This window comes from Tubulanus polymorphus, chromosome 6 (assembly GCF_964204645.1).
Source record: "Tubulanus polymorphus chromosome 6, tnTubPoly1.2, whole genome shotgun sequence".
In the NCBI taxonomy this organism is placed as follows: Eukaryota; Metazoa; Nemertea; class Palaeonemertea; order Tubulaniformes; family Tubulanidae; genus Tubulanus; species Tubulanus polymorphus.
In genome coordinates, this window is record NC_134030.1 from 3,429,651 (window position 1) to 3,453,784 (window position 24,134).

At 37.1% G+C, this 24,134-nt stretch overlaps 6 protein-coding genes across 8 annotated transcripts; 2 read left to right on the plus strand and 4 right to left on the minus strand.

The window, feature by feature from the left end:
• Nucleotides 1-700: 700 nt before the first annotated feature.
• Nucleotides 701-4,120, plus strand: LOC141907186 (uncharacterized). The gene is made up of 6 exons (XM_074796762.1): nt 701-849; nt 955-1,039; nt 1,556-1,670; nt 1,805-1,984; nt 2,209-2,315; nt 3,878-4,120. The coding sequence occupies exons 1-6, from the start codon at nt 701-703 to the stop codon at nt 4,118-4,120; spliced, it is 879 nt and encodes a 292-aa protein (XP_074652863.1).
• A 5,162-nt stretch (nt 4,121-9,282) lies between these two features.
• Nucleotides 9,283-13,422, plus strand: LOC141907393 (dermonecrotic toxin LspiSicTox-betaIE1ii-like). Its single transcript, XM_074797014.1, has 8 exons — nt 9,283-9,376; nt 9,600-9,707; nt 10,161-10,278; nt 10,678-10,806; nt 11,058-11,171; nt 11,357-11,594; nt 12,623-12,785; nt 13,176-13,422. The coding sequence occupies exons 1-8, from the start codon at nt 9,302-9,304 to the stop codon at nt 13,296-13,298; spliced, it is 1,068 nt and encodes a 355-aa protein (XP_074653115.1). The 5' UTR covers nt 9,283-9,301; the 3' UTR covers nt 13,299-13,422.
• On the minus strand, nt 12,631-16,516 carry LOC141907394 (thiamine pyrophosphokinase 1-like). 2 transcript variants are annotated; one of them, XM_074797015.1, is made up of 8 exons: nt 16,471-16,516; nt 16,169-16,248; nt 15,983-16,060; nt 15,478-15,620; nt 15,128-15,217; nt 14,900-15,046; nt 14,289-14,397; nt 12,631-13,848 (listed from the first exon to the last, which is right to left on the minus strand). In XM_074797015.1, exons 2-8 carry the CDS (start codon nt 16,212-16,214, stop codon nt 13,721-13,723), a joined length of 741 nt encoding a protein of 246 aa, XP_074653116.1. In that variant the 5' UTR covers nt 16,215-16,248; nt 16,471-16,516; the 3' UTR covers nt 12,631-13,720. The 2 variants fall into 2 exon arrangements, with proteins under 2 accessions (XP_074653116.1, XP_074653117.1); XM_074797016.1 differs by lacking the exon at nt 16,471-16,516 and adding an exon at nt 16,410-16,429.
• Nucleotides 16,517-16,862: 346 nt separating this feature from the next.
• On the minus strand, nt 16,863-19,323 carry LOC141907028 (serine/threonine-protein kinase Chk1-like). The gene is made up of 3 exons (XM_074796569.1): nt 19,300-19,323; nt 18,895-19,152; nt 16,863-18,204 (listed from the first exon to the last, which is right to left on the minus strand). Exons 2-3 carry the CDS (start codon nt 19,069-19,071, stop codon nt 16,888-16,890), a joined length of 1,494 nt encoding a protein of 497 aa, XP_074652670.1. The 5' UTR covers nt 19,072-19,152; nt 19,300-19,323; the 3' UTR covers nt 16,863-16,887.
• A 428-nt stretch (nt 19,324-19,751) lies between these two features.
• On the minus strand, nt 19,752-21,448 carry LOC141906738 (neo-calmodulin-like). Its single transcript, XM_074796045.1, has 5 exons — nt 21,383-21,448; nt 21,222-21,255; nt 20,988-21,131; nt 20,090-20,326; nt 19,752-19,846 (listed from the first exon to the last, which is right to left on the minus strand). Exons 1-5 carry the CDS (start codon nt 21,383-21,385, stop codon nt 19,812-19,814), a joined length of 453 nt encoding a protein of 150 aa, XP_074652146.1. The 5' UTR covers nt 21,386-21,448; the 3' UTR covers nt 19,752-19,811.
• Nucleotides 21,449-21,779: 331 nt separating this feature from the next.
• LOC141907039 (16 kDa calcium-binding protein-like) lies at nt 21,780-23,598 on the minus strand. Of its 2 annotated transcripts, none has more exons than XM_074796586.1 (4): nt 23,548-23,598; nt 22,925-23,087; nt 22,760-22,833; nt 21,780-22,446 (listed from the first exon to the last, which is right to left on the minus strand). In XM_074796586.1, the coding sequence occupies exons 2-4, from the start codon at nt 23,051-23,053 to the stop codon at nt 22,230-22,232; spliced, it is 420 nt and encodes a 139-aa protein (XP_074652687.1). In that variant the 5' UTR covers nt 23,054-23,087; nt 23,548-23,598; the 3' UTR covers nt 21,780-22,229. The 2 variants fall into 2 exon arrangements, with proteins under 2 accessions (XP_074652687.1, XP_074652688.1); XM_074796587.1 differs by lacking the exon at nt 23,548-23,598 and adding an exon at nt 23,415-23,522.
• Nucleotides 23,599-24,134: the final 536 nt, after the last annotated feature.

A 24,134-nucleotide genomic window follows, 5' to 3' on the forward strand; every position in this document is an offset into this window, starting at 1 on the left:
GATATCAAATGTATTCCCGGGGTTTAAATTCCTATTTGAAAAACTGCGTACCCGATAATGAGGAGTGTATCGAATTTTTTCTATCCGTGGGTCACATTTTTAACAAAGTTCCAAACCGCTCGCTGGAGGTATCAATCGTGTCCGTGATACTGAAATGGTAAACAACTAGCACTTGTAGAATAGTGATTACAATCAACCCTCGCTCGCGTCAGGTAAGACACATTTAAGATTTAGATATAATGTTACGATTGTACAGTTTAGAAAAAATCCATAAATGGCTATTTCCATCAAATCCATTTCGACTTGTCGCATTTTGACTCAATCTATATGAACATGAATTTCATTTCTCGATGTATACTAAAACTTGTACATAATTACAATATATAGCATTGACATGATTTATTGAGAGGACACCCCCAATAAATCTATGATGATGGATCAAAGTAATCTATGCGAAATATTAGTGTAATAAGTTTTTCAGTTGTATATTAGTCGATATTGTGGGCTTTTTGTGTACGCGTAACGTTTTGATCACTTAGTACATTTTGTATTGATAATTTGATAGATCAAAGTTAAGAACACATGATATTAGTTATGCGTGTACACAACCGTGTACGTAACTATCATACGAGGAACGAAGCCAACCATATTTAGAATTGCATTATATCGCATGTGTTTTCAGAATTTTTTTCAGTTCAACATGATATTGAAAGCTACCCTGTTGTTTTTGGCTCTGGTGCCTGGAAGCTGCGCTGCCCTACCCCAACATGATTCCGTATGCGGATGTATCCCTAGTAAATTCACTGCCACGATCGCGGCCACTGTCAACGAAAAAGAATTCTATGGAAGGTACAATAGTTTGATTGTGAGATTGTGAACTTGAATCGAACCATCTCTGCATATTCCTGCGCTTATAGTTTTGCATTCAATGTTCGTTGTTTATTTTCATATTAGTTTGGCAATTGATTCTGACGCGAAACGAGCCCGAATACAGCAGTATGATTCCGGAATCGCTGATTTACTGTGGAATGTGGAAAGCGTAAGAAACGTTTTACTGATTCATATTCAGCAATTTTGTAATCAAAGTAGAATCGCATCACAAGCAAATCTTTGTCAGCTAATTTTCAAGACAACCTTATTTGCATGCACGTAGCACAAGTTCACCACATTTTTCTAAACGTCACTTGTGCGGCGCCATATATCATCACAAAACTCATATTAATTAATTTTGAATTTCAAAAAATGACAGATTTTGTGTGATAAGGATGAATATTATACCTCTAAATCTAAATTCCTAAAACTGATGAGGGGATATCACAATATCTAATCCATATTTGGATGGGTGTCATGTGATAAAACACACATCACGAATAGTTGTTTAAAAAGAAAAAAATCCCGCAACAACAGAATACAAATATTACCCGACAAAATGTTGGCTAGCGATCTTAATGTACCGTTTCACAAGTATACGATACTCTAAGCTTGATATTGAGAAATCTATATTAATCATATCATTATTTCATTAGAAACTTAGTTATTTCTTTTTTTAATTAAGAAAACCATAAACGCCACGATAGCGGGGAAATGTCATTATGCCACAGTGCCAGAAAAAGAATCTTTTACTAGTATGATGGCGACTGCGTTTTTTTCTGACGAAAGATGTGGAATGGGTAAGGTTCACATAGCTGAAATAACAATAGAAATATTGTTCAGAACAAAAATTATCATGATGATTATTGAGACGATGAAAAACAATTTCAAATCTGTAATTTAGGATTGAATGAATAACGTTTGTATTTTGTAGAGAAATTCTCAAGCGATGGGCTAGCCCCCTCAGAGACCTATAAACGGTCTATTGAGGGAACTGGGCAAGCCTCCTCAGAGACCTATAAACGGTCTATTGATGGAGCTACATTGAAATTCCAATATATGGTAGTTTCTTCTACGTGTACATTGGATCGTATTGACATGGAAATTCCAAGAGGTAATGACAGAGGCTAAAACCTATTACATATTTCACTCTCATCCGTATAATAAATGTATCAATCAACGTGGAAGACAATTTCGACACTTCGGAAAATGTTTTAATGATTCTTACTTATGCAGTCTGATCTTCTCGAGTGAATTCGTTTGAAAAATACCATTTTGAACGGTGCGTTCATTCTGTAATGATTCAGAAATTCAATGTTTTATTGAATCGTTTTTCAGATGTCGGTTTTTCACTGAAGGCAAAGTTGTACGTCTACATGCTGGACGTAATCGATGGCTATCTAGAACCAGTGTGCAGTGGAACCCCTGAGACTATCACGATGGAGGTTTGTATTTTAACAGACATCAGAGGAGAATCATCTATTTCTGTTATACTATAAGCTAACATTTGTTTTACTCCAGGAGTTAAAGGCGAAACTCAGCGGATGAAGAAATCTGTCGAAATAACGCGAGTGTGAATCAATGTGTAAATTAATCTAATCGATGATTTTTCATTTAAGAATTACATGGCTTCATCTCTCGTTTGAATATGTAAATTGTCCTTTGATTTAATTTTGTTGCTGAGTTGAATATCATCAGGTGTTGAGGATTTTCTCCGTAAAGAATAAGCCGTTCGAACTCTAGAAACCAGTTTTCATATATTGTCCATTTATCGAATTTTGAGAATCGAGTAAAAATCAGGCATATATTACAAAGTTCACCCAGTCCTGGAAGGGATTGTATCCACAGAGATCTCCGTCGCTCTACGATCCTAGTGTATCCACCTGTGGTAACATCAGACACTAAGTAAGGTTCTGGGTGAAATGACAAAGATGAAACCATAATCTTGAAATAATTCAACTTCAGTTCTTATAAATGACGTTATCACGTATTGTGTGTATAGTATATAACACGTCCTTGCTCTGAACTAATAACGTAGAACTGGATCATGATGTTCAATAAGCGACATGGCTGAAATCCAAATCATTGACATTTCGTGGTTGCGTTTCTGTTTCACATCTCTAATTACTCTATTAAACACATGGTTTTAGATTTCTATTTGATAAATCGTCAAGTGTATCGAATTCAATTTTTCCTATTGGTTTTTTTATCATATTCTTAGTTCATATAGTTTCATAGGTTTGAATATCCAACATCTGTCAATATGACGTATTCACGGGGTTTAGATGCCTCTTTGTAAAACCGCGTATCCCATAATCAAAAGTGAATTGTTTTCCGTGGGTCACATTTTCAACGGAGTTCTAAACCTCTCGGAGCCATAATCGTGTGTGCGATACTGAAATAGCAAACTACTAGGTGACTACATTCATCCCGCCCATCAGGTAAGACACATTTCAGATTTATCAAGTTGCGATCTTTAAATGATAATTTTCATATGTGTTTAGATGTATCCCTTTCGATATAGAATACAGATTTACTACTTCAGTCTACAACTCAGGATACAGTATAAACTACTTTATTCACCAGAACATAAGCTTCATATTCCTTGCCTCTCTTGCCTTGAATATAGAAAACAAGTCACAGTCAGAAATTAATTCGAATGGGATTTCTATTTTCTCTTGAATATATATTTTACAGATGAAGAAAAAGATTTTATTTTACTGGTTTTACAAGATTTAATCAAAATTAAGTCTTTAACGAATTTTATTACTTAGCTCTACTTTCATCTCAGAACCAATTACAATTAGATATTACATCATATCATATGCATCTAATTAGGAAAACTATTACAGAGTGTGATTAAGAAACAAATCATTCTAATAATATGACAACAAGCTTAATGCTTCAGAATTGAAAACCCGTTAAGAAGAAAAAAAATAATGATATGATAAGGAAAAGTGATTTCACTTTCAAGTAGTTAGAAAATTACATCGTATTTGTTTTCCAGAATTATTTTTCAGATCATCAGTTGATGACGATGTTGAAATATTTAGCTGCCGTGTTGTTTTTGACTCTGTCGTGTGCGGCGTTCGACATCGAAACGCTGATAAAACGAAGCGTTGAAGTAGCCAAACAGAACTCTGAATGCGGGTGTATCCCTCATAAATTCACCACCACATACTTCGCTACTGTTACCGGTATACCTGCGACAGGAGACATCTCCGAATACTCTGGCAGGTGCATACGTTAAATTGAGTCTTTAGACCTTGCACATTACGCCTAGTTTTGCGTTCAATATTCGTTGTTTATATACACAAAAATAGTTTGGCGATTGATTTTGACGCAAAACGAGCCCGAATGAGTCTGTTAACAAGCCACACGGCGAATACTGTTCCAGTTCATTTTGGAATCTTTGAACAGCTTAATTTACTGTGGAACGGAGAAACCGTGAGAAATATTTTTACTATTCATTTCATTTGGATATTGATATTTTGTAGTAGTTGTTTAAACTGTAAGAAATACGTTAGTATGTATAATTGAACCTTCGTAGTAGCTTTGAGTAAATAGATAAATAGAAAAATAAGATAGAAAAATAAAAGCTCTGCATTTAAAATAGTCTATATTCCTCTTTTAAGGGAACCATACATGGAAAAAGAGCGGGAAAATGCCTTAATGTCGAAATACCAGCACAGGAATTACTTTGTGGAATGGTGGCTGCGTTTTTCTCTGGAGACAAAAGATGCAGAATGGGTAAGACGTACCCATCCGAAAAAAAATTGAAACATCGTTCAGATAAAAATCCACATATATCAAAGCTTTCGATTATATACATATATACTCAGAAAAGTAGTTGAAACGACGTAGAACAATTTCAAATCGTTTAAGATTAGGATGGACATCGTTTGTATTTTAAGACTTACACCAAATGAGAGACAATACTACAACATATTATTATCGGTCGATTCCCGAGGCTGAATTGAAATTCCAATATTGTGATACGACGTGTGAGTTGAAAAAAGCTGTCGTCGAGATGAAAATTCCTGCAAAAGGTAATAATCAATCAATTACCAGAAGACACCAGTGCCCCCCCCCCCCCGAAATTTTCTCTTGCCTGGCTGAGAGCCGACAAGGGTCGGGCCGTGGCGATGGCTTGCGGGATACGCCTACAACTCCCCTACAGGCTAAACTCTAAACTACATAAACACCTCATACAGATTACTGTTTGGAAAACTCCTGGGGAAAACTTTTTAATGATCCTTTAAAAATGGTTACAGTTAAGTCTATGTACAGCCTGATCTACAGCCTGATCTACAGCCTGATCTACAGCCTGATCTACAGCCTGATCTACAGCCTGATCTACAGCCTGATCTACAGCCTGATCTACAGCCTGTTCTACAGCCTGATCTACAGCCTGATCTATAGCCTGATCTACAGCCTGATCTACAGCCTGATCTACAGCCTGTTCTACAGCCTGATCTACAGCCTGATCTACAGCCTGATCTACAGCCTGATCTACAGTCTGATGTGACGAATCCGCTTGGAAAAGACCATTATCAAATATTGCGTTCATCCCTATAGTAATAAGTAATTCATCGTTTAATCGAATTGTCTTCCAGGTGATAGTTTTTCGGGATACAATCTCGAGGCAAAGTTCTATATCGATAAACTCGACGTAGAAGAGGACTTCCTTGAACCATTCTGCCATGAAGACCCTGCTGCGCCCATGACGATGGAGGTTCGTACATACAGACCTCAGATAGTTGCCTACGTATTTCTATTTGAGGAAATGTATGTATAAATGCTGAAATTTGTTTTTCTTCAGAAATCAAAGACGGCAGTCGACAGGAATTTCTGATGTCAGTAAAATGTGGATCAACAGCTCGATAAAGATGTTAAAATAATGAGAGTTCTCAGAAAATCTGTATAACTTGTAATTAACATTTTCTATTAAAGAATTACATGGCTTCACCTCTCGTTTGAATATGTAAATTGTGCGTTGATTTAATTTTTCTGAGTTGCTGAGATCTATGTCAGTTGTTGAGGATTATTCTCTGTAAATTATAAGCCGTTCGAGTGGAGATAGACCCGAGCTGTATCGGGTTCAAAAGGTTTTTCAAAACAGCTGAATTTCTGGTCTATCTTTCTATATATTATATATACTGTAACATGTATTAACATGATTAACTGAATCAAACTGTCAGCGGTTAGTAGGATATTATTGTAGTGGATATAACATTAATTTTGCACGTATAAAATCATATCAATTAACAATGATTGAAACTACAGAAAAAAAATGCCAATTTGAGAAGAAAATATATGTTATATACTTAAGACTTAACTGGGCTAATTTGTAAAGTTGCGTAAATGTAATGTGTAAAGTTTGACTATTAAACGATCGAAAATGAACTAACTCCGAGTTAACTCACAAGGAACAGGTCCTGATGTTGAGTGACGATATAAAAATCGTTTCTATTTCGTGTAGCGGCTGATATACAACTACAAATACGTGTATACACACACGAGTTTCAGATTCGATCCGATTTGAGAAACAGTATCGGATCGAGTGCGTATGAATTTCTATCGATTCCGTGGATTTCTGGCCACATTTTTTACACTCAGCGCTATAGCTTTAACTTGTTCTCGTCCCATTGAATACATCTGTCGAGGAGAAGTATTCAATTTCTCTCAATATGAAATACCGAACAGTAGAAAAGTGAATATTATCCGAATCCCGCTCGCGTGGTTTATGCACAGTTTATTGTCAAGTCAGGTAAGTCGCATTTTGCATTTTGCACTGACCTGGAAGACATCAAAAACTCGGAAAATTTGGAAAAGCTATTGGCCACGTGTTTCATTATCAATACGTGGTTCTTGAAAATGAATATATTTCTCCAATGACCTGCTTTTCTCATGCCATCATTTTAAATGCTACGATAAGTTTTTGAAAGCTATCGCCTAGGTAAATTAATTTTCAAGTAGTACACGCTATGAGTTTTATGCTCTTTGTGTAATATATGTGGCTTGTATTTCCCGATGTAACTGTATGTACGACATCGTTTAATGTAATAGATATGTTTATAAAAAAAGCTTTTGATTATATTTCAATATCGACATTGATACAAATTTATTCAAAGTGATTTATGAAAAACGTAGAACTCTTAACATGGGCGTCACAATACCCTGCGATAGCTTTACTGTCTGCACAGGGGGTTGACAATACCCTAAGATGTCTTGTTTCGCCGTCTAATGACATCACTTATTATGAGGCTAAGTCTATAGTCAGGTTTTGAATTCCCGCTCATGTCTTTAGAATGAAACTCCAAAAGACGATTCCACTACTGATGGTCGCTATATTCGGCATCTGTCACGCTCAGGATCAACCTTATATTGGTACGTTTTAATTTGTCGTATAAAAGATGGTTTCTGAAGTAGGATTCAAAAAGATATATCTAATATACTTTGTATATTCCAGACTGGCAGGGACATTGTACAGGCTCAGGAAATGTTGTATTTCTTATTGATTCATCGCTAAGCGTTCGAGACAATTTCAGAAGCTTGTTCAATGCAGCACGTGATATTCACTCGAAATATTCGCAGAAGTTGGTGACGACAAGAATTGTGTATTTTGGACAAACGCCGAAACTTATCGATCCAGTCGATAGCTCGTATTTCGAAAATGTAGTGAATATCAGTAAAGAATATATAGGAGGTAAACCGTCTCTTAATTTTTCATACAACTTCTCACTTTCAATTAAGATTACGTAAGCTATTCATGATAATTCTGAAATATCAGGGCTGACCTATCTGAACCAAGCGCTTTCGATTGTTGGAAATTTGACCAAAAATGGCGGCCAGGACGGCGAACCTTGGATTGTTATTGTACTAACAGACGGCTACCTAAAAGACGACCCCAAACAACTGCTCGAAACTCAAACCAATTATCTGAAAAATATCGAGAAGGTAACTACCGTAATAGAATGTGTATCTCGGTGTTTTTATTTTCTCACTGGTAAATTTCAATGAGTAACGAGAGAAATCCCACAATAAATTCAGCCAAAACGTCTCGTCTCATTTCAATGAGTAATCAATTCATTGCGTAAGATTTGTCATTGAGTGAACCGCATCAGGTTCGAATCAAAGGCTACCTCACTGCTTCGATGTCAAATTGAATATATATATATATATATATATATATATATATATATATATATATATATATATATATATATATATATATATGTTTTATTTTATATTTTATATTTCACGCGCGCAGATACTGATAATGTTGCAGAACGAAGATCCACGCATTGAATTGGCAGGATTGACGCAGGACAGGAAATTCTATTTCGCGGATTATGAACAGCAGTTTGATCAAGCCCGTATGAAATTGCATGACAAACTGTGTAAAGGTGAAGTTAGGTTTCAACGATCAGGGAACTGGGTGCACACAGCTCGGATATATATATATATGAACCCAAGAGCTTCAGGGTCGTCCATGAGTGGATCTACTTGATCATAGTCTCTGAATCGTGACGAGCTTTTTCAAATATATTCTATCAATTCATTTACTAATGAATTCGTTATTGTTCGTTTCAGATTTAAAGCCCCCGACTGAACCGATGAAATGTGTGCTCCTACCCGGAAGTGGTTATCCAGACCTTTATCTCTAAAATTCGATCATTAATTACTTAAGGTTAATGCTGTCGTCATCAAATATATAATGAAATAAGATATCATATATAAACATAACATGATATTGGTCTTCTTGTATTTATTTTCTTAATGATCTGAGGATCTCAAAGGAATTGATTCGACTCTTGGTCCTGTGCTATGTATAAGTATGTATGCCAGCGAGTAACAATTTGCCTTTGGACCCAGATCCACAGTTGTGTGAGTTTAATTTGGTTCTGAATCCAGTTCCACAGTTTTGTGAGTTTAATCTGTTTCTGGACCCATTTTCACAGCTCTGTGGGTTTGATTTAACCCTGCAATCAGTTCCACAGTTGTGCGGGTTTAATTTGACTCCGAATTCAGTTGACTCTGGAATCAATTTCATGGTCGTGTGGGTTTGATTCTTCTCTGGACCCGTGAGTTTCATTTGACCCTGAACCCAGTTTCGCAGTTGTGTGGGTTTCACTCTTCTCTGGTACCAGTTTTACAATTGTGTGTGAATAACCATGAAGCCGATTCTATGACACACAACCCTGAAATAACATATGGCACTGAATCCAGAGTTACACAACATTTTTTTCTGTGTGCGGATATCTTCGTGTATATTTTTCAATGTTGGGAAACATTCAGATGTATGGTTAACGAGTTGACGCGTATGAATAAAAACTTATCTTAATGGCAAATCTCAGATATAGAAATTGAATATCAAAATATCTGATTGTTATACAACATGTAATTGAGCAGTGTGAATACAGCCGTCATGACTAACGCCTGCTTAATCGCGATCCTCCTCGGAGTTTTAGGATTGAAACAATATGTTTATTGTAATAATGAGGTATTTAACAAACACTGCAATTATTTATGTATCCTTTATGTACAATGAAAACCAGTTATTTACAGAAAATGAAATAAAACATGAACAGTTACAGTATCTACTTATTGTCAAATGAAGCGAATTCTTGTTGTTTTCGGTCTCACGTTAATCATTACTGCTTTATCAATACATGTGGTAAAGTATCATTTGATTATGTGAGTAAATGAATTCAATCTTTATTTAGCTCCGACCCCTGTATGTGATTGGTAATATGGCTAATACAATTGATGACGTTAACGCGTATCTAAATGCTGGAGCAAACGCGATCCAGGCTGATCTTTCATTCTCTAAGGTACTACGGATTTTCATTGTTATTTATTTTCATAATCTGTGACTGGAGTGTAAAACAATACATTAACCCCCACGTGTGGAGGGTCTAGAAACAAAATAAGATCCGAACAACTGTGGAACTGGTTCTACAATCAAAAAACATGAAACTGGGTACCCATACAACTGTGGAACTGGAACTGGGTACAGCATCTAATTAAACCCACAAAACTTTGGAACTGGGTTCAGAGACAAATGGAACGCATAGATATGGATTGAAACTTGTTGCCGAGTCAAATTGGGGTCCAAAACCACAGCTGTGGAACGGGGCATACGTAGATTCAAATTGACCCCACAAACATCGTCCATATACCTACAATTGTAGAACCCATGTTTATATCTAAATGTACGAATATGAAACTGTTTATGTCGCTGTTATCGAATTTGTTTCGATTTTTTCGTTTTCATTTCTTTGAAGTCTACATCACAGCCGGAATCGTTCTATCGCGGGTTTCCGTGCGATTGCTTCCGGGTTTGTCACCGATCCAATGACGTCATCGACTATTTCAAATACGTTCGAGATATTTCAACACCAGGTACTAAAAACACCGAATAAATCAACGCCAGAAACTTTTCTTTTCTAGAATTTCTTTTGGAATCTGATGAAGCACGTGTACTAGTAGCCTACTTATATACGTAGTACTACTCGTCTCAAGAAACTACATAATTTACATGTAAATTATAAAATAATTTTGTACTTTGATGAATAAAAAGAAAAATTTGTCCGGGAATGTTTCCTTTAGTAACAGATTTTTTTTTGAAGTTTTGACGATGTCATCTACTGGAACACTGTTAAGTCGAAACGTCAACGACAAATCTTTAACTTAGAAAAACCAATTTCTTTTTGATTTTGGGATTTTCTATATCATATTATCGTTACAAAAAAAGGACTGAAAGTGTTTCATCGATGAACTAGAATTCTATACGTTTTTCAGGTCATCCAAATTTCATATCGTCTTTTAGTGGAGTTTTATGGATTCGTTCGAAACTGTCAGGAATTCCTGATTTGAAAATTGCCGGTACTGCGTTTGCGACAACGTTAATGAGGACCGTATACGTCATTGGTATGTATTCTGTATTGCTACTGAGGTGCAAGATGAAAATCAATGTTATTCAAATTATTCTCCCTGAAGATGCACAGGGAAGCATTCTTCACGAAACGTCAGTTGAACTTCCTTATTGATCATCAATTACTTTGTAGATTCTTTATATACGTCTTTGTATGTCGAAATCAGAATAAGTTGGGCATTACGTCGAGAACTGTAGACTAAGTGCGGTACTTAGTTCAAAAACTAATGCATTGTTTTCTGTTCAGAAACTCGATTGACGATCATATTGGAATTAGATGATAAAGCTCATTGGGATTTCATCGATGAAGTTATTGCGGAGTTGACGAAATTCAATAGAATTGATATTTTGGGTCGTATAGGTATGTAAAAGAAAAATACACATTGTCCAGTTATCTAAAACAATACTCATGTAAAACACCGTCTGCCGACGAGAGAATGATTGCCATGCTAAAATGTCCACTCACTATTTTCCAACAAAGAGTATATTATGATGTATAATTCAAGCGTATTAAAGTCTATGGCTTTTAATTATATGTATTTTCAGGCGTTTCGGCAAACGGTGCCGACTACTTTCACGAGTTTATGAACCGTATTAGAGATCCGAGGTATCAATGGTTAGGTGGATTCTGGCTGGGTGATGGGGTGCTCAGCTGTTTCGAGCATTTTTTCAAAACTCTGGATGTAAGAGAGGCTTTAAACCGCCGGGATATGAGAGATATTGGAATCTCGAAGGTCGCTCGATGGACGGTCGATTATAAGAGCAACATCAGAAACGCCATGTGGTAAATTACGCTTCAATCTCATTTGCATATATGCAGATTTTTTGCTGCCAAAGGCCTCTCGGCGGGACTCGAACCTGATGGCACCGCGACACGGCACAAGGCAGGTAGATGGTATCACGATGTCGCAAGGGTTCGAATCCCTGCCAAGGGATCATCACGAAATATATACCGATATATAACCATGGACCAGATGCACAATTTGTGGAGCAACTTCGATATTGATGATACCCCTAAATTTCCTCTTACGGTGAATAAACAATAGAAACCTAAGACAAAAAACACGACGCTTATATCACTCTCTTGCTACATTCTGGTTCTTATATTTTCTGGTTTATATTTCTTGTACATAGGTATTCAAATGTTTGGCACATAATAATCGCTATTACAAAAAATCCGTAGAATAATAACGAAAAAAGGAAGCTAATGAAAACTGAATTTAGTTTAATTGCGATTGAGTTCATTGTGATTTGAAAAATTAGGAAACATAAGTAAAACAAGAAAAACTAAAGCATTATCAAACTAAAATACCGAGTAAAACATCGCAATAACACGAATAAAATGAACAAAGGGAAAGCTACGTAATATACCTAAATCTGAAAATAATCCTCACACTGAAAAGTGTTTAACTCTAATCATTTCCATGATTTAATATTCTCATTTCAACCAATAGCAACAATTCATCAAAAACTGGCCCTTGAGAATTTGGCAAATGGAGCATTTCACTTATAAAGTAAATCCAGTATCAAATCTAGATGTCACAGACATTCAGGGGTACATACCCTGAAAATGTCGAGCTGCCCTGAACTTTTACACAAAAATAAAAAATAATTAAGTCATACCTAAAATTAATTAGCTTGTTGATTGTATTTGCCGAGTCAAATAAAATTAATTAGCTTGTTCATTGTATTTGCCGAGTCAAATTGGGGTCCAAAACCACTTATTTTGGGGGTGCACCCCTCCCTGAATCAGACCATTCATCTATCCAAACCTGGAGGGTTACCCTGTATATTGGTTTGATTATATTTCAGGATGGATATCGATGTTATAGCCAGTAATAATGTCAATGAAGTCAGGAAAGTATTAGCAGAATCACAATTCTCACATAGATACCGATTAGCGACATTCACCGACGATCCATTCCGTCGTATAGTTGGACCCGGAGCTGGTAAACGACAGGGCTGTTCTACTAAGGTTTGTGTCAGATAATTCTGGTTTACAGTAAAGCATTTCGATTTTTGCTCGAAGCCACATCAATTTGTAAAAGGCTGAATCGATATTTTGATTGAGTTCACTATAAAACTAGAAACTTTGCTTATAAAACAGTGAAACCTTGTTACAGCGGACTTCACAGGACCAGAATATAAGTTCGTTATAACCGATAGTTCGTTGTATCCAGTCTGAAATTAATCAAATTTTCTTAACTGGGACGAAATTCTATATTTGTGATATCCCATCAATTGTTGTATCCGAGTTCGTTAACGAGGTTCCACAGACGTTGTATTAATAACAATAAATGCCTATATCAAATTGTTAAACATTGTCATCATTCTAAAGTTCTAAAATTCTATGTTCGAATTGTAGGGAATTATCTCGAAAACCGAATTGTGTTGGATGGATACAACCCTTGCTGGAAACTGGTGTTGGACAAATACTAAATGCGGAGACGATCCATCTGTTTGTCACCATAAACTACATTGTAGTTAACTATATCATAAATAAAATACATTGTCACTTACTTGCATCGTAATAAAACTACATTGTAATTAAGCAACATTGTAATGACATTGGAAATGAAAAAAAATTCGTCCATATAAATAAATCAATATCAGTTATTCCAAAATATCAGTTATTTCAAATTTCAAACATTAATTGTAACAGATAGAGCATCGATGCTCAACGTAAAACTGTGGGTTCTACTGGCAGCATGTACACCGGGGTATGTATAGCATTTATCACAGATATCAAATGATGTTTCTGAGCCAATTGTTAGTCGCGCAAACGAAGGATTCGTCACTCAAAAATCATGCGGCGAACAATCCTCCCAGACGTCGCCGGTTTAACAATCATGTTCATTCCGTGCAGGAAAACACAAAGCATCAACGCAATACAACATCTTCACTGATTATTCAGGAAGAGTATTTAATGGCCATCGTCCAAACGATGCGTTTATCAGTCACTACAGTCACGTGATCCGAGTTTTCATCGTGTTTATTCGACGTTGATACGAGACCAGAGAATTTTAACTGATAATTGTCTGAAAAAAGAAGATAGATTTGTAACATATCCATGATCCCTACAGATCAGTAATTCCTGAATATAAGGATTTTGAATGGAGAAAATTTCATATTTCAAGGAGTGTCTGCATCACATTATACATCACAGTTACTGAAGACTCCTCCTAAATCGGTACTGTTTATCTTGGTAAACCATCAATTTGGTGGTTTTGTAAGTTCATTATTATCCTATTGCTACCTAAACTTGTTTTCTAATTCAGTAACTGTCTAATTATTTGTTAAAAAATCTGGGTCCCAACCTTATCAATAGGGGTGGTCTATTTCTCAAGATTAAAGATGTTTTGAAGGATTTTGGGCATTTTGTTCAAATCGGAAGAGTTACATGTGCCTTTATCAGTTTATCAGTCAAAACGCTGTTCTTCATCTTTACTCAGATGAAGACAGTATTTTTTGTTCATACCTAGATTCCATTTTAAGCCAGTTGTAGACACAGTAGCTGAATCGCATCCCACTGGTAATAAACCACACCATTTACCACATAAACTATTATTCATTATTCTATGACTTCCCTACAAAAATACATTAATAAATCTATTACAAATTTTGTTGAATTGTTCTTTTACAGTTGACTCCTTTTGGGTCCATAACAATTTCGCAGACTTGAGCGCAGTCTACTGTAATTACCGGTAATATCAAGCACAAAGAGAAAGTACTGGTATATTCTAGATGTCCCAGGGGCGGATCCAAGAACAAACTTTGACCGGAGCACATAGAAATGAAAAGGGCATATGTACTGTTAAAGGGCAAGTTAAGTATCCATGCAGCCAAAACAAGGGTTGGGAAAGTTTTGATCTTTCAGGGCTATTACATACAATTTCTAGGCACTTGAGGAGGAACATCATTTTAAGAGGACTGCTGTCTTATATTATTTGCAGGTGCAGAAAGTGCCCTGAAAAATATATTGTGCTCTGGATCAGCCCCTGCCTCCTCTCCTATCCGTCCTTCAATACACTATATATTTCCCCTTATATATATTGCTCCCAAGTGGAATTACCAGGGATAGATTTTAACCTGATTTAAAACGCAAGCTAATGAATGATGATCCTGCATGTAGATCGGTAAAGACGTCAAATCCACCGCTCTATACAAAGTGTTTAAATTTGCCATAGTGTGATCAAACCTGCCTCCTATACCACCTATAACAACTATACAATCCACCTGGAAATATTACGGAAAAACACTTATTTAGTAACGATAACATAAAAGGAGTTATCGGGGTTTATTCGTAAAGATATTCACCTTATTCTCATCGATCTTGTCCAAAACGATATGCAAACATTTGGTGAAATCCGTTGCATTTTGATCCGGAGTTTGAACAACTTCGACGCCCTGAAAATTTATAAAACATTTCATCCAACTTCGCCCAATTGTTAACTGTTTCAAGGCCTGAATTAGTTTGTCTCCGAGATACAACTTGTAAGCTCACAACTGTACAACTGGATCCTGAAGCTAGTTTCACTTGCATTGAATCTAAATGAGCTCATTTTCAATAAATTAACTCCGAGTCAAATGAGAACTCACAATCGTGGAACCAGATTCAATTTGTTTCGCCATCTTTAAAAATCTAAAAACATTCAATTATTTTCTACCTTCTCGCGGTAAATATCTAGAATTTTTGGAGACGCAGAATCGAAGTCGCCGCTTATCAAATCAGGTAAATACGAATCTAAATCATTCCCGACTGCTTCAAATAATTGATTTATTCCTCCGTCGGTGACCGCTTTAAATAAGGCTACAAAAAATACCGAAAATATTCGATAAATAACGATTTTATCTCAGTTAAACTTCTCAGAGATAAATACAGTTCACGGGCCGTAAATCCGGGTGAAGGTCGACCTTGTAACCGCTTGCAACTCATTGTGAGATGACTCTGTGACCACCAGAGTCATCGACCTCCTGCTGCTCTTGCAATGACCAGCGGCGCCAGTTGCAATTTCTGCGATGTGAGATGACCGTATGGCTCAGTGATATCTGACCTACATGCTGCTCTCACGACTAACACAGACTAGTCGCAAACTGTGGCTACTCGACCTGTAAGAGGCCATTTTCAGCGGTCGCAAGTAAGTCGACATACGCACCCGCCTTATAACTTACATCTATTCCACAGTTTCTCAATCATTTTCCAAGTTTGATCCAAAGGTTGATTCAGTAATATTAGACAAATCTTCTTATCTGTAATTGAATCAACTATAATTAATAGGGCGATGCAGTAGTGTGGCCAGTGCCCGACTGAAACCATGCCAGCATGAGGACAGCATTATTTCAATAATCTTTACTCACTATAATCATCTTGTAAATACGATAGCGGAAACAACGTTTTATCCATAATCACTTATTTACAGCCGCGTCTTACGTGAAAACTAGAAAAAAGAAGAATTTCACGAGTATCAAAACTGTGTAGAAATAAAACATAATTGAATTGATTTCAATAATATTTTGAATTGAATTGGTTTTACTGCACTTGAAGTACAAACATACATAGATTCATAGCCGTGGAAACTTAAAGAAAATGATCAATGACCATAGATATTAATTCTAAACCACTGTTCGATGTTGAAATGATGAAAAACAGAAAGACTTACAACCATTAAAAATGTGCAATGTTTCCTGCAGCAACTGGATTCCAGGTTTCCATCCTCACTTGCCAGGGTAGCATTGCAATTAAACCCTGGCAAGCGAGGGATGGTATTTTCCAACCGCTATAGAAATTTGCGATCCTCATTTCCATAAAAAATAGGGTTAGGCTAAGGAAACAAGGATCTGAACAAACCAAGAACAAACTCCATAATCCATATTTTGATGATATTAATTTCTGAAAAAACAACAGGCCCAGGGTTATTTTTACAAAAAATAATGTCCTTTATTTCTATTCTATCCAGAAATATATCCAGTTATAAACTTTTTAAACATTTCAAACATGACAAGTTTTTCTACAAAGACAAATAAATGCATAAATATGAATACAATCCGTTCCTAAGCACATTAATCATTCAAATCAATTATTCCGGACTTTTGTTCACTTTCACCGCTGTCTTAGTGGCTGTTGCTACGGAACTAGCAGATGACGACGTTGCCGATATGGTGGCCATCTTGGAAATAATCGGTGACAGTCGTTCTTTAATTTTGAGAAATTGTCGTTTGAACTCAATTCCGTCACCTTTCGACAGCCGGAAATCAAGTAGAATATTCGCCGACATTTCGATCAGACTAACCTTGAAAATCAGGTTCATTTTACGCCGGTCAACCATCGTCATGGTGATCAGACCGGGTGAGTTTTTCTTCCACGCGTAACCGAGTTTTTCAGCGACCGATTTCAACTCGCGAGTCGTCGTATCGGCGTCAGTTTTCACTATAAACCGGGTCATACGCCGGACGAACCGCTGCATCGGCGTCTGCGATCCGCCGGGAGTCCCGCCCGGATACTGGCTGCTCAGTAACATGTGATCGGGATGAGCCGGTTGAGAGAAACAGAAATGTCGTAGATCCCCAGCTGGCGATGGAGCCGAACTCGAAATCATGTCCGTGTGACGATTCTCGGGTTGAGAGAACGAAATCGGCCCGATATCGGGGCGCGTCGTCGGAGGCGACATATCCGTTCCGGAGCAGACACGTTTGAACACGTTCGCGCCGAAAGGTGAATCGACAACACTCGTTAACCCTTTCACTGCTGTGAATGTTTTCAAGTACCACTGGTTCTCTTTGATCCAAGCTATGACCGCACGACGACTGACCGTTTCAATAAGCAGTCTCCGTAGTAACGACAAAGCCAGGTTATCGATTTTCGTCCACGGAGATTGCGTTATTTTACAGTCCTTCCAGTCGTTGTATTCGCGACATGAAGCGGTCGGTATATCCCAGGGTAACTCGCCGGCAAGCATCGTTACCAGAATAATCCCGCACGACCACAGATCGGCCGGCTGGGCCTCGTACGGCCGGCCTTTATACAACACCTCCGGCGCCACGTACGGCACCGTCCCGCAGCATCGGTCTAACTTACGCTCGTGTCCCTTGTGTCGAAACACGGTCGCCAAACCGAAATCGGATATTCTCAGATTATCGGCGTCGTCGAGTAGAAGATTCTCGGGTTTTAAATCGCGATGCGTAATTCCGGCGTTGTGAAGGTATTCGACTCCCGCTAGCAACTGACGGAAATAGAACTGAGCTCGAGACTGAGGCATACCGATATCCGGTTCTATCCGGTCGAATAATTCCCCGCCGCTCGCGTATTGCAGGAATATATACTGTTTATCGGATTCTTTACGAGTTCCGTAGAATTTGATGATGTTTTCATGAGTCATCATGCGATGAATTATCACCTGAAACGACACGCACAGAATTCTTTAATCATAAGTCTTTCAGAGAGAAAACTGAAGGAACTGAATCCACAGCTGATCTCAGGTTTCAGTTTCATTACAAAATGTTAAGCTTACAATGGTTACAGGTCGACCACTTTTATCTGACATCTTAACTTTTCCTGACATGTATGTTGTTTTCCCTGACTCGATCTACTATCTGCCCTCTTGTTTACGCAGTTGCACAGATATTGATGAATTTAAATCTGGTGTGAAAACCAACCTTTTTAAACAACATTTTATTGAAATGTAATATGATAATGTGTATATCTTATGTCAACTGCTCTAAGACGCAGTGGAGAGCGGTATAGAAATAAATGTCATTATTATTATTATTACTAAGAATCAAATCAATCAAGTCAAAATATGTAAGACATAGATGGAAACTGTTTATACGCGCAATCTAGCAATCTCAACACCAACAAATTTCGATACACAAAATTCTATATGCCAAATTCTTTTTAAAACAAAATTCCCTGACTTTTCCCTTTTTTCCAGGTAAGTGGTCACCCTGCATTAAGTTTGAATTAGTAACCGGCATGTTAGCCATACATTTTGAATTAACTTTTTCTTGAAAATGAACCCCAAGATCTTTATAGTTAAAACATTAGAAATTACGCAGAGGCTTTAGAAGCGCCGCCTATGCAGGCCTACCTCTTTTCTGACGCTTTCCAGATTGACACCGTTTTTCTTCAGATCTATAATTTTCACGGCGACCGCCTCATCAGCTTCTCGATTTACCGCTAGTTTCACTTCTCCATAAGCTCCTTCTCCTAAAGTCTGAACAAAATCCCATCCTTGAACAAATGCTGTTGATTGTTCAGACGACATGATCGACTCGATGAGTGAGATGACGTTTCTCTAAAAAATTGACTTGTTTGTTCAAATTTTGCGTTCTTTTGGGCGCATTTTCTGTAATGTTAAGATATAATTACTTTTAAACGGCCTAATTAACTTTGCAGGTATGTCTTGAAACCTGTGAATGCGTTAATTTATGGTGACATGTCGTTTAAAGTGAGATTTAAGATGAAAATGAAGCAAATTTAACGACGAACTTACCGGAAAAACTAAAAGCTCCTCGACCTTGCCGTTTGCAATTCAATTGTTCATTTTGAACTTACTGTGGCATGCGAGTAATAAGTTAGTTCACATTTTCACCGCTGTCGATTTACATAGGGGCAGCACTTGACGGTTAAGATCTGTTTAGACACCGAATCTATATCGTGGTGTGCCGACGAACGAGTAATTGGGCGAATCTTATTTTCGAATCCTAAAAATAAGCCAGTACAACATCAAAGATGAAAAAAGCTCCAAATGAAATAATGTCGATGAACACCCTCAGGCTTCGGTGGCCGGATATCTAGACGGGAACGAGGGAAGCCCCAGTGCATTTGGCCGCAGTTTGCCATAACCGGGGCGCCATCGCGGTAACATTTCCTTCATAAAAAATTCACATAGGCTACGTAACAGAACTATCTTTAGATTGAAACTTAACAATTTTATTTAAAAAATCCGATGACAAAAATAAAGTTTTTTCTTTCGGTTTGGAGCGGAGCGGTGATGAGGAGATTCTATATCGTCGTAGATGCCATAAATTTCATGAATTCTGAAGAAGAAAATGAGAGATTTTCAGTATTTCAACGTAGCATTTTTTAAGACTACAGTAAGCGATATTTGAATCAGATTGAACGACTGTTCTTGGACCGTCATCATCTTCGTTGTTTTCAATGTGCAGAATATCAATTTGACCGGATCACACATGGCCCCGACCTGCTGACCGCAGTCAAATTTGGCCCGTATCAAAAAGAGACGGACCTGTACCCTGGTCAAAAGATGCGTGTGAAATTACCTTCAAAATTAATCTGACCATCCTCATCATAATCGGCCTCTTTGATCATCTCGGTGACGTCATCTTCGGACAAGTTCGTCATGACGTTTCGTAATTCTGACGGACTGATGAAACCGTTACCGTCGACGTCTAATACACTGAACACTTCCCGTAGTTCATCTTCATTCGATTGAGTATCGTTTAAAATACGAGTTTCCATCATTTTCAAGAAAGTGCTCTCGTCAATTTTACCATATCCTACAATACATATTACAGGGTTCATGGCGATCATTGTCCTTCAAAGTCCTTAAATTGGAATGGGTCAGTCAATTCAAGGACTTGAATATCATGGAATAGGCTCTAAATTCCTTGAAACATTGTCATGGCCCTTGAATGGCATCACCAGACCACGCAACGCAATTTTGAAGGTTTTGGTCACCTACATAGTGTTTGGTATGTCTGATGGATGAACACAATTCAAATTGTAAATCTTATGAACTGTTGAAAAAAAAACCCTGAAATCGGGAATCGAGAAAGGTCTTGAAATAAAGACAAAAAGTCCTTGAAGGTCATGGGAACTATGAATCCAGGATTTTACGTAGACTGTAAATTAAACCCACAGCCATGTATCTGGTCCAAATCTGATGTCTGGTTCAATTTTGACAGTACAGGTTCGTAGGCAAATCCATCCAAGATCGGATTTGATGCGTGAAGTATGGTGTTTTGAGAAGCACAATGTATACTAACTTTTCACGGGTAAATTTGATGTTTTAGTTTTGACGGGTGAGATAGGTATGGAAGTCTGACAGGAAGATAGATACGTAAGTTTCAACTTGACAGTGTATATATCTATACAAACTCGTCGAACAAAGTTCAAAGTATGTCACGTTTCTTTTTTGAGATAGCAAAATTCTCTCACCGCTATTGTCCACGTGTTTAATCATGTCTTGTAGTTCGTTATCGGTTGGCGGATAACCCAATGTCGTCATAACGATACCGAGTTTTTTAGCGGTTATCGTCCCGTCACCGTCAACGTCGAACAGAGCAAAAATCTCTTTCAATTCTAAAAGCGATAAACGAGAAGAGTTAATCGACGAAATAACACGTATAGGGGATATTAGGAATTTTTTGCCTCAGGGTCGTGCACACTTACGATCGACCTGGCTTTCAGATAGTTCACCACCGGCCTACAGAAATTAAAAAATGACAGCTAAATGGACCGTATCAATGTTTATATGTACTTCTTAATGTGAGAACAAATCTAGAATACTGTATAATAGCTAATGAACCCAGCTAGTTTCTCATCGGACTTACCATAACTATTACCTGACGGTGAATTCAACTTTTAACCTTCCGATGTCTTCATATCATTCATGTACATGGCTTATTTATTTAGTCAGCGCTTTATGTGCGATAGTCATATATTTATTCATATATGCTTTGAATAAAATACAATGGTCTCTAAATGTCTCGATCTTCACAAAAACCTGTTTCTTACGTACTTCGTCTGTGGCTTGGAAAAAAACCTTCAACCGACGTCTGCGTTATTTTAGAAATGTCTTTGTCCATGGCTTGGAGAAAAAGTTTCTTTTCGTGGTGTTGCTGGGATTCTTTTGGGAAATATTTCCAAATTTGATTTCAGAACATGTTCCGAATCCTTCCGTAAAGAGATCAAAATCGAATAAACCAAACGGAGTTTCTTGAATACGTTATATTGAATTGTTTTTATTTTAGCGCTTGTAATATTCATTTTCTGGTCCATATCCCGTGTTTAGCGATATGTGTAACATACAAGGAATTCTGAGACATCTACATAGAATCATCTTTCTAAAGAAATATATAAATGATGAGTTCATTAAAAATATTATGTTCCCAAGTTTGCACAAGACAGTCAAATTACTATCGAATTATTGCACCAATTTGCGTTATATTTTTGTATGGATTCGTGCGATAAATCATCATTTTTATTTGATTTGACAAGATTCATCGAATCACTAACGAATAGTCATGTAAAAAAAACAAAATCCACGCATGGCAAAAGCTTACAAAATCCACCTTTGCATTGAACATCAAGTTTAAATAAACAAAAATCAAGCGTTACGGTTATAACTCAGGAATTATGCGTAAAGCTGTCTGATAAACATAAAAAAGCTTTAACCATTTATGCACGGTTCAAAAATTTGAGAAATTCCTTGAAACTGATCTTATTATCGCTGTCAAGGTCGTGTTCCTTTATGTAGTTTTTCGCCGCCTCTAACTGCTGTTCTGGCATACCGCAATCACCTAGAAACACAATAAACTCAGGTGCCTCCAAATATCCGTTACCATCCGTGTCAAATTTATTGAAAACTCGTTTCCAATTTTCGGCCGTGGTATTCCTGAAATAGCAACCAACATTGGTGAAAGATACCGGTAATTAATAGAACATATAACATACCAAGTCCCTGGGGCCGGTTCTGTAGTCATATTCAATCTAATTACATAACTACCGCCTTTAGATCTAAGACCACTTTTAGACTAATGTCTTGATTATGAAACCGGACAAAGGACCCTATTTCTCTTTGCCGTATAGATAAACCAACCATCAATAATCTTATTAACGAAGTATTGCCAAATTGCATTCTTTCCAAACGCTGTCAAATCATCTTCCGAGAAATGGCAGAAGTGGGCTTTGCAAATATAAGCACTTACTTGGTCAAAGCAGAGACGAATTCTTTCTTGGAAATATTGTTGTCGCGATTCAAATCACAGAAAATAAACATTTGCTGAAAATAAAGTCCATATTACAGATTAATGTTAAAAACAGAAATGTCTTCATCAGGAGAGACTTCATAAGGAGACCGATTTTAATTTTACCTCAATTTCTTCATCGCTTTTCCCCCTTTCCTTAAGACGTGCGCTCAGTTCATCTCTACTAACAGATCCACTGCCATCCGTATCAAAAATATCGTCAAAGGCCTTCGCGTAACGTTCTTCATCAGACATCTTGTATTTCTAGAGTTAGAGAATGTGTCTCTATCTGAAAATGATTCAGAAATAGTGACTCGCTTATCATTCATATCGAGGGTTACGTTGTTGACACAGCATTGCAAACATTTAAATGTCTATTCATATAGAATTTTTAAAAAGCAAGTCACAATGTCTGTTAAATCACCTATCGGTATTTTAGATAAAATTTATGGAGTTACTTTATTCACACTCCGTGTAATTCTAATTCCTCAGAATTAAATTTCGTTCGGAATCTTTTAAATTTGATAATCGGCTTTAAATTCTATTCTCCACACGTCTTTTCTACTGATTTCGTTTAGTGGATCCTTTGAAATCGCGAGTCAAAATCTTAGATTACCTGTGGATTGTAGTTACTGGAATATAGGAGGAACAACGAACCCGTGTTTAACCTTTCCGCCTCCTGAAGGATCGTACATTTTATGATTTCATCTAACATCTATACGATTAAAATTTAACGTGTATGCACCTACCTGTCAACGCACTGCTACGTAGTCGAATGAGATTCAAACGTAAATTGAAATCTAAAATAAAACAGGTTTTGATCTGAGTCATCAAGGCACTTATATATAGCGTTAACCATAAAGGTTGAAGAATTTCACACATGACAATACATGTCTTTGTAGATTTGGCCAAAAAGATTGTTGACGACGTATTTCCCGACATGGGATCGACTGGATGGTATAGCGAATACAAACATGCCTTGAATTTGAAAATAAACTTTGTCGCAAATAGTCAGATACGTTGTGTCGCAACGAACAAAATATGTTTTAACACAAAATATGAGAGAAATTTTTATTGCAACCAAAATAGTTTGTACAAGGAAACGCATGGTAACATTGAGGCGATTTATCCTGGCATAATCAAATTTGATACGTGACTTGTAAATTACGATTAGGAAAATCAAATCTGATTTGCCAGGATAAATTCGCCTTTGGTCTCGTACAGCGACCCCTGGTGGTATGTATCTTATAGTTTTATGTGTTTGTCCCAAGATAAGAAATGTGGTCCTGCCTGACTATGTGTCCGTCCTCTCAGGCAAACTGGGCCTTACCTGTCC

Excerpts from the sequence above, each read along its gene's own strand:
- LOC141907186 (XM_074796762.1), top strand. The coding sequence starts at position 701 with ATGATATTGAAAGCTACCCTGTTGTTTTTGGCTCTGGTGCCTGGAAGC. Across the intron at positions 1,040-1,555 it reads TACTGTGGAATGTGGAAAGC|AAAACCATAAACGCCACGAT; the intron begins GTAAGAAACGTT and ends TTTTTAATTAAG. Across the intron at positions 1,671-1,804 it reads TGACGAAAGATGTGGAATGG|AGAAATTCTCAAGCGATGGG; the intron begins GTAAGGTTCACA and ends TGTATTTTGTAG.
- LOC141907393 (XM_074797014.1), top strand. The coding sequence starts at position 9,302 with ATGACTAACGCCTGCTTAATCGCGATCCTCCTCGGAGTTTTAGGATTG. Across the intron at positions 11,172-11,356 it reads TGATATTTTGGGTCGTATAG|GCGTTTCGGCAAACGGTGCC; the intron begins GTATGTAAAAGA and ends ATGTATTTTCAG. Across the intron at positions 12,786-13,175 it reads GACAGGGCTGTTCTACTAAG|GGAATTATCTCGAAAACCGA; the intron begins GTTTGTGTCAGA and ends TTCGAATTGTAG.
- LOC141907394 (XM_074797015.1), bottom strand. The coding sequence starts at position 16,214 with ATGGATAAAACGTTGTTTCCGCTATCGTATTTACAAGATGATTATA. Across the intron at positions 15,621-15,982 it reads TGAGAAACTGTGGAATAGAT|CCTTATTTAAAGCGGTCACC; the intron begins GTAAGTTATAAG and ends TATTTTTTGTAG. Across the intron at positions 15,218-15,477 it reads TAGATATTTACCGCGAGAAG|GGCGTCGAAGTTGTTCAAAC; the intron begins GTAGAAAATAAT and ends ATAAATTTTCAG.
- LOC141907028 (XM_074796569.1), bottom strand. The coding sequence starts at position 19,071 with ATGTCGTCTGAACAATCAACAGCATTTGTTCAAGGATGGGATTTTGTT. Across the intron at positions 18,205-18,894 it reads TGGAAAGCGTCAGAAAAGAG|GTGATAATTCATCGCATGAT; the intron begins GTAGGCCTGCAT and ends GTGTCGTTTCAG.
- LOC141906738 (XM_074796045.1), bottom strand. Across the intron at positions 20,327-20,987 it reads TAAACACGTGGACAATAGCG|GATATGGTAAAATTGACGAG; the intron begins GTGAGAGAATTT and ends TATGTATTGTAG. Across the intron at positions 19,847-20,089 it reads TGGTCAGATTAATTTTGAAG|AATTCATGAAATTTATGGCA; the intron begins GTAATTTCACAC and ends TTTCTTCTTCAG.
- LOC141907039 (XM_074796586.1), bottom strand. The coding sequence starts at position 23,053 with ATGTCTGATGAAGAACGTTACGCGAAGGCCTTTGACGATATTTTTGAT. Across the intron at positions 22,834-22,924 it reads AAAGCGATGAAGAAATTGAG|CAAATGTTTATTTTCTGTGA; the intron begins GTAAAATTAAAA and ends CTTTATTTTCAG. Across the intron at positions 22,447-22,759 it reads TTCGTCTCTGCTTTGACCAA|GAATACCACGGCCGAAAATT; the intron begins GTAAGTGCTTAT and ends TTGCTATTTCAG.